General features: G+C 51.4%; 6 protein-coding genes across 6 annotated transcripts; 4 read left to right on the top strand and 2 right to left on the bottom strand.

Annotated features, from left to right (window-relative positions):
- Positions 1-472: 472 nt before the first annotated feature.
- On the top strand, positions 473-913 carry UHO2_01749 (putative 40S ribosomal protein S12; the record flags this gene model as incomplete). Its single annotated transcript, XM_041559186.1, has 1 exon — positions 473-913. One exon carries the CDS (start codon positions 473-475, stop codon positions 911-913), a length of 441 nt encoding a protein of 146 aa, XP_041415120.1.
- A 764-nt stretch (positions 914-1,677) lies between these two features.
- On the bottom strand, positions 1,678-2,499 carry UHO2_01748 (uncharacterized protein; the record flags this gene model as incomplete). The annotated part of the gene is made up of 3 exons (XM_041559185.1): positions 1,678-2,161; positions 2,267-2,376; positions 2,467-2,499. The coding sequence occupies 3 exons, from the start codon at positions 2,497-2,499 to the stop codon at positions 1,678-1,680; spliced, it is 627 nt and encodes a 208-aa protein (XP_041415119.1).
- Positions 2,500-3,895: 1,396 nt separating this feature from the next.
- UHO2_01747 (uncharacterized protein) lies at positions 3,896-5,812 on the top strand (the record flags this gene model as incomplete). The annotated part of the gene is made up of 1 exon (XM_041559184.1): positions 3,896-5,812. One exon carries the CDS (start codon positions 3,896-3,898, stop codon positions 5,810-5,812), a length of 1,917 nt encoding a protein of 638 aa, XP_041415118.1.
- Positions 5,813-6,048: 236 nt separating this feature from the next.
- Positions 6,049-7,782, bottom strand: UHO2_01746 (putative eukaryotic translation initiation factor 3 subunit 7; the record flags this gene model as incomplete). The annotated part of the gene is made up of 1 exon (XM_041559183.1): positions 6,049-7,782. One exon carries the CDS (start codon positions 7,780-7,782, stop codon positions 6,049-6,051), a length of 1,734 nt encoding a protein of 577 aa, XP_041415117.1.
- Positions 7,783-8,615: 833 nt separating this feature from the next.
- Positions 8,616-10,979, top strand: UHO2_01745 (putative VID27 - involved in Vacuole import and degradation; the record flags this gene model as incomplete). The annotated part of the gene is made up of 1 exon (XM_041559182.1): positions 8,616-10,979. One exon carries the CDS (start codon positions 8,616-8,618, stop codon positions 10,977-10,979), a length of 2,364 nt encoding a protein of 787 aa, XP_041415116.1.
- A 4,312-nt stretch (positions 10,980-15,291) lies between these two features.
- UHO2_01744 (uncharacterized protein) lies at positions 15,292-16,170 on the top strand (the record flags this gene model as incomplete). Its single annotated transcript, XM_041559181.1, has 2 exons — positions 15,292-15,738; positions 15,775-16,170. The coding sequence occupies 2 exons, from the start codon at positions 15,292-15,294 to the stop codon at positions 16,168-16,170; spliced, it is 843 nt and encodes a 280-aa protein (XP_041415115.1).
- Between the last annotated feature and the right edge of the window lie 23 nt (positions 16,171-16,193).

Below are 16,193 nucleotides of genomic sequence, written 5' to 3'. Positions count from 1 at the left end.
CTTCGCCTATTTTTCAAGTTCTTTGTGCCGAGCACGAGACTCGGCCGAGCTCTCTGCCCCCGCCAAAAAATCAAAAATCAAAAAATCAAATCAGGGAATTCCGAAAAACAGACAAAGACTGAATCGGGAACCATGTCAATCATCCTGCTGCGACAGTGACAAGCGGTTGGCTGCAACAGCTTTCCCGATCTGGTAAAGGCTGCAATTTGGCAGTTTTCAGGACAAGTAACGATGGAGAAGCTTTGCAGCTTGCGAACCAGGGAGCACGACCAGTCCTGGGGCCGGTGCTGAGGCTCAGTGATAGCAGTCTGTCGTTGTCGCTGTTTGTAGCCTCCTCTCACGAACCACATCACCATACCTTTTCGTATTCCCATTCTTCACCCTTCGTGCTGAGTAGGAATCGTCACCTTTCTTTTGCGATCCCTTTCGAAGAAGCCACCCTTTTTCTTCCCTTTTTCCAATAACCGCAATCATGTCTGACGTCGAGGAGGTCCCCCAGCAGGTCGAGGAGGTCGAGGTGGCTGACGCTGCCCCCGCCGCCAAGGGTGCCATGTCCATCGAGGACGCTCTCCAGGAGGTTCTCAAGAAGGCTCTCGTCCACGACGGTCTCGCTCGTGGTCTGCGTGAGTGCGCCAAGGCTCTTGACCGTCGTCAGGCGCACCTTTGCGTTCTCGTCGAGACCTGCAACGAGCCCGAGTACCTCAAGCTCATCGAGGCTCTCTGCAACGAGCACAAGATCGACTTGCTCAAGGTTTCCGACCCCAAGACCCTCGGTACCTGGGCCGGTCTCTGCAAGATCGACCGTGAGGGTAATCCCCGTAAGGTCGTCGGCTGCTCATGCGTTGTCGTCAAGGACTACGGTGAGGATTCCGAGGGTCTTAACGTTCTCCTCGAGTACTTCAAGAGCCGTTAAATGTAGACATGCTTGATGTTCAGATCGATGTCGTAACAAGAATGTTGGCCAAGACAAGTCGATGCATCTTGCCCGGTTGAAGGTTAGTATTCAAACAACGACATTACAGAGAAAGGAAATTTGGGTGGAAGCGATGCAAGATCGCGGGACGGTGATGAGATTGGTTGAGCAAGTCGTGGCCTTTGCAATTTGAGGTGGAGGCAGAAGGTAGGAAGGCTGCTGCTCTTTGCTCTTACAACGATGATATACAGGACTCCCTCAACGGATAGTGCCCCGCCCTTTGCGGTTGGGTACAGAGAAGAAAACCGCCTATCCGGAATCATTATACTTGTCTGACATCGAGCCAGAGCATGGCCAAGGATACGGAAGGAGGACAAGGAGGCATATTCGCAACGGAGATTCTGTTTTTCTCACATCTGAGGAGCATCGAACTGACCCCTCTGCTACTTGTTTATCTGCCCTACCTGCTCTCGGCATTGCTATCGTTCAGTTTCTCGTCGAGTTGCATTCGAGCTCTCAACCTTTGAATCCAAAGTTAGGCCGTTTGTTGGCTGTCAGCCTCACATTCTTCTCGGAGTGTTTATTTGACTTTGCACGCCTGTGTCGTTGCGTGCTTTCTAATTGGGTTCTAATTGAGCCATTCGTTATGTATTCTGAACCGATGGCAAATCATGGATATGAAGGGTTTATGAGCATGAGTGCGGAGTCTGCTCGGGTACAAGTATATGCAAGAATGGTTGTGACGTTGGTTGCAGCGCTTCTCGTCAGCGCGGCGAATGGCTGAAACGATCTGGCGGAGGTTGCCTATCTCGGCCCATGGGTCTGGACGGCTTAGGTGCCAATGCCAGGGAAGGATCTGGTTTAATGACGCAGTCAAGCATGTCGCCGTCAACCAAGTTGAGCTCTGCTAGAGTGATGGCTGCTGCATTCTCATCGATCTCGTCTTGCAAAAGATCCAAAGCGAGCAGCTTCGATGTCGATACTCGATCGTGTGCCTTGTTTTGACGTTGCTCAGGTGTGTCAGTGTCCATGCGATCTTTGTCAGGGGTATCCAGATCTGACAAGAGGGCTGAAACACTGGCGAGCGGAACTCGAGTGATACCTACGCCTATCGGTGTAGCTTCAAAGTCGCCAGGGAGTCGTTCGCTGCGGTGGATGCGTCGGAAGGCGTGCAGTGCGAGGGGCGTCGAGATGCAAGTGTCGGCATCGTAGAGCATTTGAGCAACTTCTCTCAGTGTGTTTGTCTTCCTGCAAGTTGGTCGATGCAGACGGAAGAAGTTGGAGTTTGGTCAACTTGGACGGGTGAGACAGAATGGGCGCTTGTGAGGCAACGCCAGGTTGTGCTTTACTTACCAGACATGCAGCTTGAACTCGTCACGGGAGAGACGCCCTTCGGAGTGAAAGTCTTCAAGAGATCGAAAGGGTACCGGCTTGACAAAGACTCGAAGCAAGAATGGAGTGGCCTGGAAGCGAGGGGCAGCGGGCGACAGGGTGAAAGTTTGGTCAGTGAGGAGTAACTACAACGACAACGTTGATCGAGTGAGAAGACCTACATCGTCGCCTGGTGATGGTGGGCGCTCTTCCATGCTGCCTTTACTGACTCATGGAGAGCTGGGAATGTCGCTGCCGTCGAAAGAGGCTCACCTGCGGTGATGGAGAAAGGAGCATACATACCTGTGCGGTGACCGCAAGAAGATCTGATGCGCTCGCCCGCAAAAGTGGAGGAATCGAGTGCCAAAGCATTCGGCCACAGCATTCGGCCACAGCATTCGGCCAAAGCCGACGCGCCAAGCCTGGATCTGCGTCGTGTTGCTCTCTCTGTTTAAAAATAATAATAATAACAAATTTCAAGTCGCGGCGAACAAGAATTTGATGAGTGTTGTTCTCAAAAGGCTTGCTTGTCGCAGCAGCAATTGATTGACACCAACCAAAGTGGAATCGCAGCATTGCCGAGACCCAATGAATCATTTCCGGTAGCTGCCACTTATACGAGTCAGTGTGATATACGCCAAGAGCAAAGGAGCTTCTTTCACCAACATGAACAACACTGACACTCACCACGCTCATCGTCACACCTTGTCAAGCAGAGTATCCCAAGCACTCTTGCCGTCGATTCACAAGTCTCAGGCCATCTGCTCCTCCAGCCACTGGCGCGTATCCCACTCAAGCAAGCCTTGCTTCCTCAAGTCACACGACTCGGCTGCGACTTCTAAGCTGGTCTCGACTGCCCAGCTGCAAAAGGCCGAACTTGATCACAGACAGCAACACACAGCCGCCACGCTGGATAGTCGCCTCCTCGTCCATCGAAAAGCTAAACTCAGCCTCCTGTGGATCACAACTCGCAAATTCACGCCTCACAGCTGACCAGAGTTCACGCCTTCCGACGTCAGAATGTCGCGGTCCTGCTCGGCTCCCTTCTAGCACAAGCGGAACCACAGCATACATGCTCTTGTTCCAACTCTCGACGCATATACAAGCTGACCTAACTCCGACTGCTTAGGTGCCGCCACCTGAATTTGTGACGCATACAGCCTCCTCCTCACCTGCTTGGTCGTTCTGCACTGTATTAAAGCAACACTCTCGCTGCACTCTGCCACAATGACAGACCTTCACAATGGGGCTCTAAGCCCTTCTCGACAGATACAGGCACTGCAAGAGTCAGATCACAACATCGACCTAGGCTCCACCGAGATAGTCACTCCTCTCGAAACCGACTCAGCCGCCCTGCCCTCAGCTGCTACGCTCTCTCCGTCTCACCAAACTCAGCTTCATCAAACTCAGCCTTATCAAACTCAGCCTCAGCATTCCATACCCACGCAACAGACCGGAGACGTCGCACCACACGGTAACCGAGTCGCAACAACACCAATAGCGTCCGACATGAGACAGCCATCACCACAACCGCAGCATACAGTCCCCTCCGTCAGACAGTCGACAGCATATAACGACACCCTCAGAGCGAATCCCTCACACCGTTCCGCAATGCCACAAGAGAATCTGAAAGCGATTCCATTTCAGACCTCGTTGCAAGCGGAAGACGATGGGACTGGTGACGAGCTTGTTGATGCGACCGAAGATGCAGATGACGACCTCGCTGACGAAGAAGAAGAAGAAGACGATGGCGAGGAGGACACCGAACCTTCCATCAATACCTCAAGCGAAGATGCAAGGTATATGGAGGCCATAAAGCTTCAAGAGGAGATCGAAGATCTCGAAAACGCTATCCAAGGCTTGAGCGACTACTACAAGGTCGTCGACAGGCTCGGCGAGGGCACCTTCTCATCTGTCTACAAAGCCATTGATTTGCAGCACTTCGCCTTCGATAATGACGACTGGGTCGGCCGTGGGCCTCTGGATCCTTTCCGCAAGGGCGTATGCCATGTTGCTCTCAAGAAGATCTATGTCACATCGAGTCCACAGCGTATCTACAACGAGCTTTCCATCATGGAAGATCTCCGTCCTGCACAGTACGTCTCGTATCTCATTACTGCCTTCCGATCCGAGGACCAGATTGTAGCTGTCATGCCATACAGTCGCCATCGCGACTTTCGTGACTACTACAAAGAGATGCCGCTAGGAGACTTCAAGTACTACTTCCGCTGTCTCTTCTCAGCGCTGCAGAACGTTCACGAGGCAGGCATCATGCATCGCGACATCAAGCCAGCAAACTTCCTATACGACCCTGCAACAGGTCACGGCACCTTGTGTGACTTTGGCCTTGCCGAACGCTTCGAGGCAACAGAGTGGAGAGGCAAATGCCATCACTTCTGCCCGACACCGCTCCATCCGCACGGTACTAGAGAGATCAATCGAGCTGTCGACTCGATCTACTTTGAGCCAGGCAAGCCTCTATCGACGCAGCCAGCACCATCAAACAGCGCCGCATCGCCTGCAACTAGCGCTTTGAACGGCTCAGCGACAACAGGCGGTGCAGGTGACCGAGTCGTCGCTTCCTCCAAGTCAGGCGTGATGGACCCGCCTCCCGAGCGTGTAGGCTACCTCGTCTATGATGCACGCCAAGGTGTCCGTGCCAACCGTGCGGGCACGCGTGGATTCCGTGCTCCAGAGGTGCTGCTCAAGTGTCAAGATCAGACGGTCGCTATCGATATTTGGTCTGTCGGGGTCATCTTGCTGACACTATTGATCCGACGCTTCCCCGTCTTCAACTCAAATGACGATGTCGAAGCCCTGCTCGAGATTGCTGTCATTTTTGGCAAGTCACGCATGGAGACGTGTGCCATGCTGCACAACCGTATCTTCCACTGCAACGTCCCTACGGTCAGCAACTCGACTTCACTGACCGACTTCATTCACAGACTCAACCCAGATCTTCGGAACCCAGGCAACCATCCAAACCCAGAGCAGTACATGCAAGACGTTGCCGATGCGCTCGATATGGTCAAGTCGTGCTTGCACGTCGACTGTACCCGGCGCAAAACCGCCGCCGAGCTGCTGCAGCATCCATTCCTCCGCATCGATGCAGAAGAGGAAGCAGAGGAGATCATGGACGAAGATGCAGCCTACATTCAGCAGGAGCAAGACTTTGCTGACTATTACCAGATGGCTGATGAGCAGCTGGTCGATGCATACCGACAAGGTGAGATTCCAGTGGCGTACGAGTACGATGAACTGGAAGATGCGGACGAGGACGAGTACGTCCGCGGTGAGGAAGTGGTACAGTTGCGAAGCAGACGCGGGATGCAGGACGAAACGGGCGAGCCGGTTCAATCTGATCCGCAGCATGGCATTCAAGAACACGAGCAGCATCAGCAGCAACAACAACAACAACAACAACAACAACAACAACAACAACAACAACATCATCATCATCATCATCAGCCGGTGTTCATGCCGGTATCAGCATCGTATACTGCAGCAGCAACAGCACAGCACATGTAGCGCTGCATGCAACCAATCCGCAACGTGTGGTTATCATTCCAGTCCTCTCAGTCTCATTTCTTGCATTCAAGGTCACATTCTGTCGCAATCTAGGAACTCACAATCTTGACTCGCAGAAACTGCTTTTTATCTAGTGTCTGAAACCACTATCGATGTGACATTTTTGGAGTGAATGAATGAATATACAATAGAAGCTGAAAAGCCTATACAATGCAAGAGAGAGATCTCTTTGGCGCTTAGGCGTCATCCTGCTCATCAGCCTCGTCCTCCTCACCAATCTCATCGCCCTCCTCACCAAAGTTGGCAGGGACACGGTAGAAGCGAATCGTTTGCTTGTTGGGGTCTTTGAGCAAGACGTACTTACCCTCATCCGCCTTCCTAGCCAAATCGACAATAGTACGAACAATACCCCAACCGTTGCTAAGGTTGACAGCCATCTGACCGGCAAGCTCACGAGGCTTGAGCCACGAAGTGCCCAAGATGGTGTGACGAGAAGTGTCCTTAGGGTTCGCGCGCGAAATGTAACCGAGCTTCATGCTGTCAGCGCCTGCAAGCAAGGACTGAACTGCGAAACGGGCGAGCTTGAACGAGTTGTTCTTCATCTCGGTCGCAACGACGGCACCACGTTGCGAATCGAGCTTGGCACGCCAGTCCTGAGCACCACCTGCACCTTGTGCACGAGCGTCGAACTCGTTGAGTGACTTGATAGTGATAAGCTGCTTTTCCTTGTTGGAGCTGACGGTGTAGGCGTCGACTTCGGCACGAATGATGAGCTCGACGGGGTCCGACTCTTCGGAGGAGAGGTTGAACTTTCGGTATCGGTATGCGCACGAAGCGAGAGGGTCGGTCTCGTCGGAGGAGTAGAAGGGGTTTTCGTGCTCGAGCTTGTAGACGTTCTTCTCGTTGACGATCTGGAAGGCAAAGTTCTGGTTGACGTAGGTGGCTTCCAAGCTGAGAGCCGAGGGAGTGTTGAGTGCGTTGGCCTTGGCAGCTGCATCGTTCTCCTTGCCCTCAGGAGCCTCTGCGGGAGGATCAGCAGCGTTCTCGTTGACAGTGAGGTAGTCGAAGGGACCACCGTCGCGCTTGTCGAAGAAGACCTTGCCGTCGGCAGTCTTGGTGATAATGATGTCCCACGAGTAGATGGAACGGGTGGCGCACATGAGGAGGGCAAGGATAGAGTCTGTCATGTAGATCTTGGCATCCTGCTTGGCCGAGATTTCCTGGATGACAGGGTCGTCCGAAGTGGTGGGATTGTATCGGATGCGGTCGATCGACGAAAGAGGCTGCGAAGTCTTGACAGTGGCACGGTCGTAGGATCGGTCGTACTCGAACAAGGCACCGTAAGTGGAGATATCCTCGGGCTCCCCGACCTCGAGACGAAGCTTTCCAAGACGAACAAAATCGATCTCCTCCACCTGCTCCCAGTCCTGACCCACAGTAACGGAGGCTTCACGGATGCGCTGAGGCTTATCCCAGTCCTTCCAGCCGAATCGTCCACCACCACGTCCGCCACGAGCGCCACCACGTCCACCACGAGCACCACGTCCTGCACCCGCACCAAACTTGGAAGCGCCACGACCACCAGCAGCACCACCTCGTCCACCACGACCGCCACGCTGGCTCATCTGACCGAGACCACCACGTCGAGAAGCAGCGGTACGTGTGTTGTCAACAACGCTGAAAGATGCCTCGTCGTCACCGTGGAAGTAGGCGAAAGCGGAAGAAGCAGCCGAGGTACCGAAGTTCTGCTGGACGTCACGCGCACGGCCCTGTCGACCGCCACGAGCGTTGACAGCATCGTTGGAAGCGCCAGAAGCGTTGTTCCAGTCGGCGATGCGGCCCACCTTGTCGTTCTTAGCGTAAGGGGCGAAAGGGATGTCCTTGAGTTCTTCAGGAAGAGGATTGGAGCCAGAAGCGGGACCCCAAAGGTCGTTGTCCGGCTGGAGCTGAGGAAGCTTGAAGCTTGCCATGATGTCGGTGTTGTGTGTGTATGTGTGTGTATGTGTGTGTATGTGTGTGTATGTGTGTGTATGTGTGTGTATGTGTGTGTATGTGTGTGTATGTGTGTGTATGTGTGTGTATGTGTGTGTATGTGTGTGTATGTGTGTGTATGTGTGTGTATACGTCTGTAAGATCCGTCTTTGGTGGTTCAAAGGTCGGCTTGCAGGATAGAGATGGAGGAGAGGTCAAGAATGAAGAGGTGAGCAAAGCATCATCATCATCTCTACTGCTGTCCAAACGGCTCCTTCTCCAGACGCACTTCTTGCACGCTTGCTGGCTTTCCTTGCTGTCGCGGGCAAGTTTTTTCTTCTCGCTTTCCTCCCAAAGGGAAGCTCTTGTTTTAGGATGTTAGAGCGTCGTTTTTGTGAAGAAGAAAAATTCACGTGATGACTGACGCGCACTTTGCCCGTCTGCGCGGTCGCGATGCGGATAAGATGTTAGACTTTGTGTGATTTTGGCATTTCCCTACTTTCAAGGCGAAAAGAACTGTTGTACCTCGTTGCCTTCAACACACTCATTCGCCTCCAAAAGATCAAAAAACCACACTGGTCACGCTCCACAATCACAGGCTCATCCCATCCCAAGCAAAAGTGGTGTGGCGGAAATGGAAAGGAGAGGGTCCAAAGCTCTCTTTTTCAAAGTTGCCGATACAATTGCAAGCGCAAGCCGACTCAGCTCTTTCCACTCTACCACCACCACTACCACCATCATCTCGGTCATCCACATCTGCCACTTTATACCCACGCTGTCATACAGCATACCTGATCGACTCTCCCTCGCAACATCCGATCTCTCCGCGAACATGTTCATGCTCAAGAGCCTGTTCGGCAAGATTTGGGGCGACGCCAACAACCAGGAGCTGATTCAGATCCCCGCAGGTGCCCTCTACCTCGTACGGCCCAACGGTCCCCAAGGTTCGCGCGAGTGCATCTACGAGGATGCCGTACTCGCCATCCGCAGGACAACCACCCAGTACCACTACCAGCTCGTCGTCACCAAGGCATTCCAGGAATCTCAGACGGAGCTCGTGGATCAGGAGGAGGATGATTTGGAGGACGAACGGGCCTTCTTGATCGATCAAGCGCTCGACTTTCGCCTTTCCACCCATGGCAAGGAACGCACGATCGTATGGAGGGACTTTGAAGGTGACGAGAACGACATGTTGCAGTTCGTCATTGACAACAAGCAAGTCAACGAGGTGACGATCACGATCTTTGAAATCACCTACTTGCAATGCGTGTACGAACACGCTTTTCGCACCAGTCACGAGCGTGCTACGGAGGAGGATCTGGACGTTCTTCGCTACAACGACCAGGCTGACCAGCGCCTCAAGCGAGAGCAAAAGAGCGCTCTGGACAAGAAGCTCGAAAACGCCGGCATCGGCTCTGCCTCCACAACCTCAAAGCCTGCCGTTGCTACCAAGTCAGAGCCTGCAGCAACACCAGCACCCGCAACTCCCGAGATCGCTCCCACCATAGCACCTGCCGCTGATACTGCTGGACCCCAGGTGGACGAAAACAGTATCGTCTTTTCCGCCACCGCCGATCTCTACTTGTACGATCTCAAGTCGCAGTACTTCCTCGTGCAAGAGCGCAAGATTGATGTCAACGTAGTTGAGGCCGGCCGCTTCTTATATTGGCTCTCCATTCACGGTGCCGACAAGGTCTGGCTCGCTCAAAAGGTCGAGAGCGACATGAATATGAATTTCTCGCCAGAACAGACCTCCGCCGTGTGGAATTACTTCACCGAAGATCGACAATGCTTCTCTTGGCTCCTCCGTTTCGCTGATCAAGAAGCATACTCGCACTTTCAGAAGCGTTTCAGCAGGGTCATGTACGAAACACAAAACGAAGAGCCTTGGAGCAAGGCAAAAAGTAACGATCAAGCCTACGCAGAGACAGCATTCGAACAAGGAGAGCCCATGGACGTCGACGAGATCAGCGAGAGCGAGTTCGGCGACGAATCAGTTCGCACAGCTAGGCAAGAAGAGGAGGAGGATGACCAAGAGGAGGTTGCTGCGAACTTGCAGAGTGGTCGCGCAGGCTCCCAAGACCCGACTTGGCCGGAGGAGGCGTCGCATCTGTCAGGTAAACAGGACGCAAACTCACTGCTCGCCGTCGGCTACAAGTTCGACCGTTCCTTCGTCGCTCGAGGTGATAAGATCGGCGTCTTCCGTCACACCGATGACAACCGACTCGAGTTCGATACCACGATCAACAATGTCGGAACGCCAAGCGGAAAGGGCTTCAAGCCACTCAAGATGATGTTGCATGATCAGGACGCACAGATGGTTCTGATGGATCCTTCGAACAAGAACGCGATTTACAACATGGACCTCGAATACGGCAAGATCGTCGACGAGTGGAAAGTTCACGATGACGTACAAGTTAACAACGTCGTACCAAACAGCAAGTACGCACAGATGACTGCGGAGAAGGTCATGATCGGACACAGCCACAACGGTCTCTACCGAATCGACCCTCGTCTTTCGGGTAACAAGCTGGTCGACTCGCAATTCAAGCAGTACACCGCCAAGAACGACTTCTCCGTCGCAGCCACTGACGCAAAAGGTCGCCTCGCCGTCGCTTCAAACAAGGGCGACATTCGCCTGTTCGACTCGATCGGCAAGAACGCCAAGACCGCTCTACCCGCACTTGGTGATCCTATCATTGGTATCGACGTCTCCGCCGAAGGTCGATACATCATTGCCACGTGCAAGACGTACTTGCTCCTCATTGACACGCTTATCGGATCCGGTCGATACCAGGGACAACTCGGTTTCGACCGCGCATTCCCCGCCGACGCCAAACCGCAGCCGAAGCGTCTCACGCTCAAGCCCTCACATGTCGCCTACATGGGCTCAGCGATCTCTTTCACACCTGCTCGTTTCAACACCGGGTCCGATCAAGAGACGTCCATCGTCACCAGTACAGGCGCATACGTCGTCAGCTGGTCTTTCAACGAGGTTAAGAAGGGCAATCTGGGTTCATATGTGCTCAAGCGATACGGCGGTGATATCATCCAGGACGAGCACGCCTATGGCTCCGACCAGGCGATTGTAGTTGCATTCGAGCACGACGTCCAGATGGCCAAGAGGAGTCAGCTGTTGAAACCGTCCCGTAAGTCTTTGGCTCCGTCCGGGTTCGGGCGTCAGTCACGGGGATGATTGGCCCCCTTCTCGCATCGACCTGCTACCCTTCATCGACACCTGGATTTCCTGTTACCCCTTCTTGCAAGTCGACCAGGCTTTCCGCATCTGTAATCTAGCTGCCCATCACATGCGCGGCCTGGCTTAAAACCCGGCCCGACACTACCATAAAGATACCACCGATTTCAATCATCTTCGTTGCAAGAGGCGTAATCTTCGACGATCGCCATCGTTGAAGCAGAGCTTCGCATTTTGAGATTGTGACTAATGATGTTGAGACGAGCATGAGCTGAATTACTGAGCCTTCTTTTCCCACCAGAACATTAGTACAGGTACGACGTAGAGAGATCTTCTCCTACCTCTGTGTGCAAGATATTGTCGAAGCTCTTGAGGTCTGTGTCCTTAGTGACTGTGAACTTGCTATCTAAGTTGAGATGGATGGTTGACTCCTTGGCTTCTCGATAACTCTGCCTCCTCTGTGGCTGAATCGATCTGAAAAGCACATAGGAAGCTGCACCCTTCCTGGGAGACTACTGCCATACCCTGAGCGCAGGAGATATCCTTGATTTTGGGGTACTTACCTTTGACATGCCTTTATCTCCCCAATATAGAGACTTAAAGGCATGTCAAGGCAAAGTCTCCGATGATGCAAGATACAGCCAAAGGCAAAGTAGTACACTACTATTACCACCCCTGCACTGTGTTCTATGAGCCCAGATCCATCAGTGCTCCAGATCTGTACCTACTGCTACTTGATGTCTCACTATATATACTGTCATAGAAGATGGTCTGGTGCCAAAAATAAAGCTAGTATCAAGGCGCCTTCATAGGATTGTGCTCCCTACCATGGAGAACACACAACACCACTTTGCATAGAGGATATGCTGCCTTACAGGTCAGTTGACATTGACATGCTTTTATCTTCAGCATATGTAGAATAAAGGCATGTCAAAGCAAAGTCTTCAACAATGCTAGATATGAACCAAGACAGTGTAGTGCAGTACTGCTACACTCTCTGTGCTTTGTCCTGTACACTCAGCTCAGCTGTATCTCTTCATCTTCCCTGGCTGCTATTTTGCACCTCATACTATATACTGCAACTGAAGTTGCACTGAAGGCAAATGCCAAGCAGTCACTGTGAGAGCTTTATGGGAAGGTTCACACAGCAGAATAGGGTATGCAGCATCACTTTGGGTAGGAGAAACATTGCAGTAGAGGGTACCCAGCATTGACATGCCTTTATCTCCTGGAAGTTGCCATTTAAAGGCATGTCAAGGTAAAGTCTTCTCCAAGGCACTGTAGGTGAGCCAGATGAGCTGTGAAGCACTCTGGAGCCTCCCCTCCATCATTCTATCATCTCTCTTTTTAATTCAAGACATGTGTGGTTGCTTAGTCATCTCTGCAAAGTATATTGAGGCTGAGACAAGCAAATGAGCTATGTCTGCTGGAGCTCAACTTGAAAATGGAAACCTCCACATGTGCACTGGCCTCCAGATGAAAATTCCAACCTCCACATGCAAGTTGGAGATAATTTGCTTTTTCCACTTTGCATCTTCCTTCCCTTCTTCCACCATCCCTCTTCCAGCTTTTGACACACACTCAACTCAACTTTACAACACATTTGTCAGAGGTTGCACACCTGAAACCTGAAATCTGTAGTAGAAATACAACTACTACTGATCCTGTTGAGATCTATGGTAAAAGGACATTATTGTTATTCTTGCTGAGATCTGTCTTAGAAGCCTTCTATGACTTTTCTTGCTTGAATATGTGATAGCTTGAAAGTTATTGCAGGTTTTGACTAACCACTGTGGACACTCCATCCAGAGGCAGCTTGACACAATCAATAACTATAGATATGTTGTGGTGACACCAAGGTCTGGTGCTGATGATGTTGTTGGCACCAACACAAGTGTCCAGTGTGCCAACTGATTGACTGAGTGATCCTGGGACCACAGTGGACAACTGTCTTTGGTTCTAATGATCAAGAGAGCTGGACTGCAGTATGAACCACCTTTGGTGTTGATTGATATCTGGATCCCAGAATGAACTGCCTTTGGATGGCATCAAGTGGTGATACAACACATGCACTATGGTAATAGCAATGCTCTGCAATTGCTACTGCTGACAAATCTACTAAGTATACTTATTGTGAGGTTATAGCTAGTAATGTAAAGTGTAGAGTGGATGGAGATCCACTCAACTACTATGACGAGAAGGTATGGTTATATACAACATCCTTGCAGTGTCACCTGCGACTCTGCTCCAGCTCTCTCTCCAGAGAATACCCTCTTTGACAAGCACTGCTCCTCCTGTTCCTTTGTCATCGAGGAGGGCTACTGTTACTTCATCAATGACAGGGGTCACTCCACCTCATCCTAGTGGCAGTGTACCCCCCTTTTCATCTACCTCCTGACACCAGCACCCATCCCCTTATGCAGACTTCATCATTGTGTAGGGCCCCTAACTCATCCAGTGGTGAACTCTCCCTTTTCCATTGTCATCCTCCTGTCTAATGGGCAATAGAGGTATCTTTGAGCCAGTCCCTGTGAGATCTGTTGTACAAACATGGTACTACCGTTCCCACTGACTTCTGTAGTAGAGCCTTGTGTCATAGGAGCCGGATGCGCAAGAGACAGGAAGAAGTTGAAGTCATATGAAGGAGTGCAGGAATCGCAGGATCAGGCTAAACGAGAGCTTAAGGAAGAGTTCACTGAAATCAGTAGTAGGAATGGTCCTATGGCATAACTCAGCAGGATCTGTAGGAACACAGTCGCTACTACAGAGTTTGGCAAGAATCATAATATCATGCTGAGTACAACAGATCTCATGGGAATTGGTCAAGAAAGGCACCCCATTGCTGATAGGACAAGGGGAGGATACTGTATGAAGGAAGAACACCACTGGATGAAGCAGGGGCCTGGCACGATGATGAAGTCAGGGCCACCAGGTGGGTGCCAATGACAAGAGGGTGATGAGAGGGGGTGCAGGTTGCCACCCAGATGAAGTGGGACTAGCCCCTATAGGAGATAAGACAATGACAGACTGTCCATCTGCAGGAGGTGAGAGAAGTGGAGCCAGAGAGCAGCACCACGCAGTGGATGGGAAGGATAGGAAGGATGAGGAGGGGGAGCAGTGTCAACGAAGCCTCCAGAGTAGGAGCAGCGTTGCAGGCGATTGTCATGGGCCTGGATGCACAAGAAGAAGACCCGTCAACTCATATGAAGGGAGTGCAGGAATCAGGGAATCAGGCAGATCATAGGATTTGCAGCAGAATTCACTGAGATCTGCAATAGAATTGGCTCTATGACAGTTCTCAGTGAGTTTGGTATGAGTGAAGGTGGTATCACAAATTCCACCAGGATCTGTAGTAGACATGATCATGTGGCAGACTCCGTGGAGATCAGTGGCAAGGATGATAGTACAGTGAACTTCACATGCGAGGAGCAGGACCAAGCATTGCCAAGAAGAGGACCAAGCTCAGGAGCATGCAGCTGGTTACCACTCAGGGGCCACAAGATAAAGACCTGGAGAACCATCACTGGTTGAAGGAAGAAGAGCTGTGTCAAGGACACTGGCAAGCAGGTCATGAGGAGGAGGAGCAGTGTCAAAGGAGTTGACACACAGCTCAAGAAGGACAGGAGCGGTGCTACAAGGACCCCTGTATAGTACTTGATGAAGAGGGTACTCTATGGAGAGAGAGAGCCAGAGCAGTGTCACAGGTGACACTACAAAGGATGTATATAAGCATACCTTCTTGTCATAGGTGGACAAGTGGATCCTCATCCACTCTACACCATATAAACTAGTTATTACTTCAAGCATAAGTACTCATTAGTTTCAGTCAGCATAGTCACAATCAAGTAGATTGCCTCTCATTGTTGTGCATGTGTTGTATCACTGCTCACTGACATCCAAAGGTGGTTCATAGCAAACCAGCAGTCCAGATAAAGATAGAACCAAAGGCAGTAGTCCACTGCAGTCCGGGGATCACCTCAAGCAATAGTTGATACACTGGACACTTGTGTCGACATCACCAAACAATCACATCACTCACACCAGACCTTGGTGTCAGTACCAGTTCATATCAGTTATTGATCATGCTGAGCTACCTCTGGACAGAGTGTCCACAGTGGTCAGTCAAAACCTGCAATAACAAAACCATTACTACACTTCTGAGTGAGAAAAGTGATAGAGATGGCTCTACCACATATCTTGCCGAGAATCGTAATACCACAAGCATTGTTGCATAACTCAACAGGATTCGTAATAGACACGACTTTATTACAGATATCAGGTTTTGGGCATGTGACCTCTGACAGCCCACAACATGGGCTACACCAGACACAATCACCCCCCCCCCCCCAGCAACAAGTTCAGAATTGTTGGCAGTCCTATCCACATCCCTGCTTATGACAAAAAGATCATGACTAACCTCACTGTCATTGACTCTGACACCAACCAGCTCATCCTGCAGAGGTTCAAGCCCATGAGCTACAAGAAGCAGACTGCAGCCAACAAGTCAGCTCCCAAGGGTCTGGAACTCTTCATGAAAGCCCTGCAAAAGCATGACCAGATGAAATCCAGGGGAAACATCCACTTGGGCCTATGGGCTGAAAGGGGCAATGTCAAGATCAACTTCACCACCCACACTAGCAAAAATGAATTTGGTGTAAAGCTCCTGGAATGGGCTCAGGACCACTCCAATGAACACCTCAACCATCTTGTGCCACTTCTGCATCCTCAGTGGCAGCACAACCTCAAGAACAGACCCAAAGTGGTGGAATAGCTGGAGGGTCACTTCAAGGAACAGACAAAGCTCCTGCCTAATTACTGGACCTCCTGCTCCTTCTTCAACACATTCACTGGTGAGATCCACAACAATACTGGTGACTCTGTGCCCTCCTTCCTTTTCAACTTTGGCATCAGCACTATGGTCAGAATCATCCCCTATGGCATTGATGTTCAGGTGGATCACTTGGTTGTTTTGGTTTTAAACACTAGCTTCGATCACATGACTTGGGATGCAGAGGTGGATGCAGAGGGGATTGGAGTGAGATGGGCCTTCTCGGCCTTCATCAGGAAGGTGATTGATGAGCAGAGAGCTAGCCCTAGTGCACTGTCCGGCGCCAAAGGGGAGCGCAAGGAGGGAGGCCATGGTGAAGTTGACACCATGGCACCAAGATATATATACACCCCTCCATCATAGTGAATGAGTGGATCTGGCATCCA

This window comes from Ustilago hordei (genome assembly GCF_900519145.1).
Source record: "Ustilago hordei strain Uho2 genome assembly, contig: UHO2_contig_03, whole genome shotgun sequence".
NCBI lineage: Eukaryota > Fungi > Basidiomycota > Ustilaginomycetes > Ustilaginales > Ustilaginaceae > Ustilago > Ustilago hordei.
This window is presented reverse-complemented; position numbering and strand designations above follow the sequence as displayed.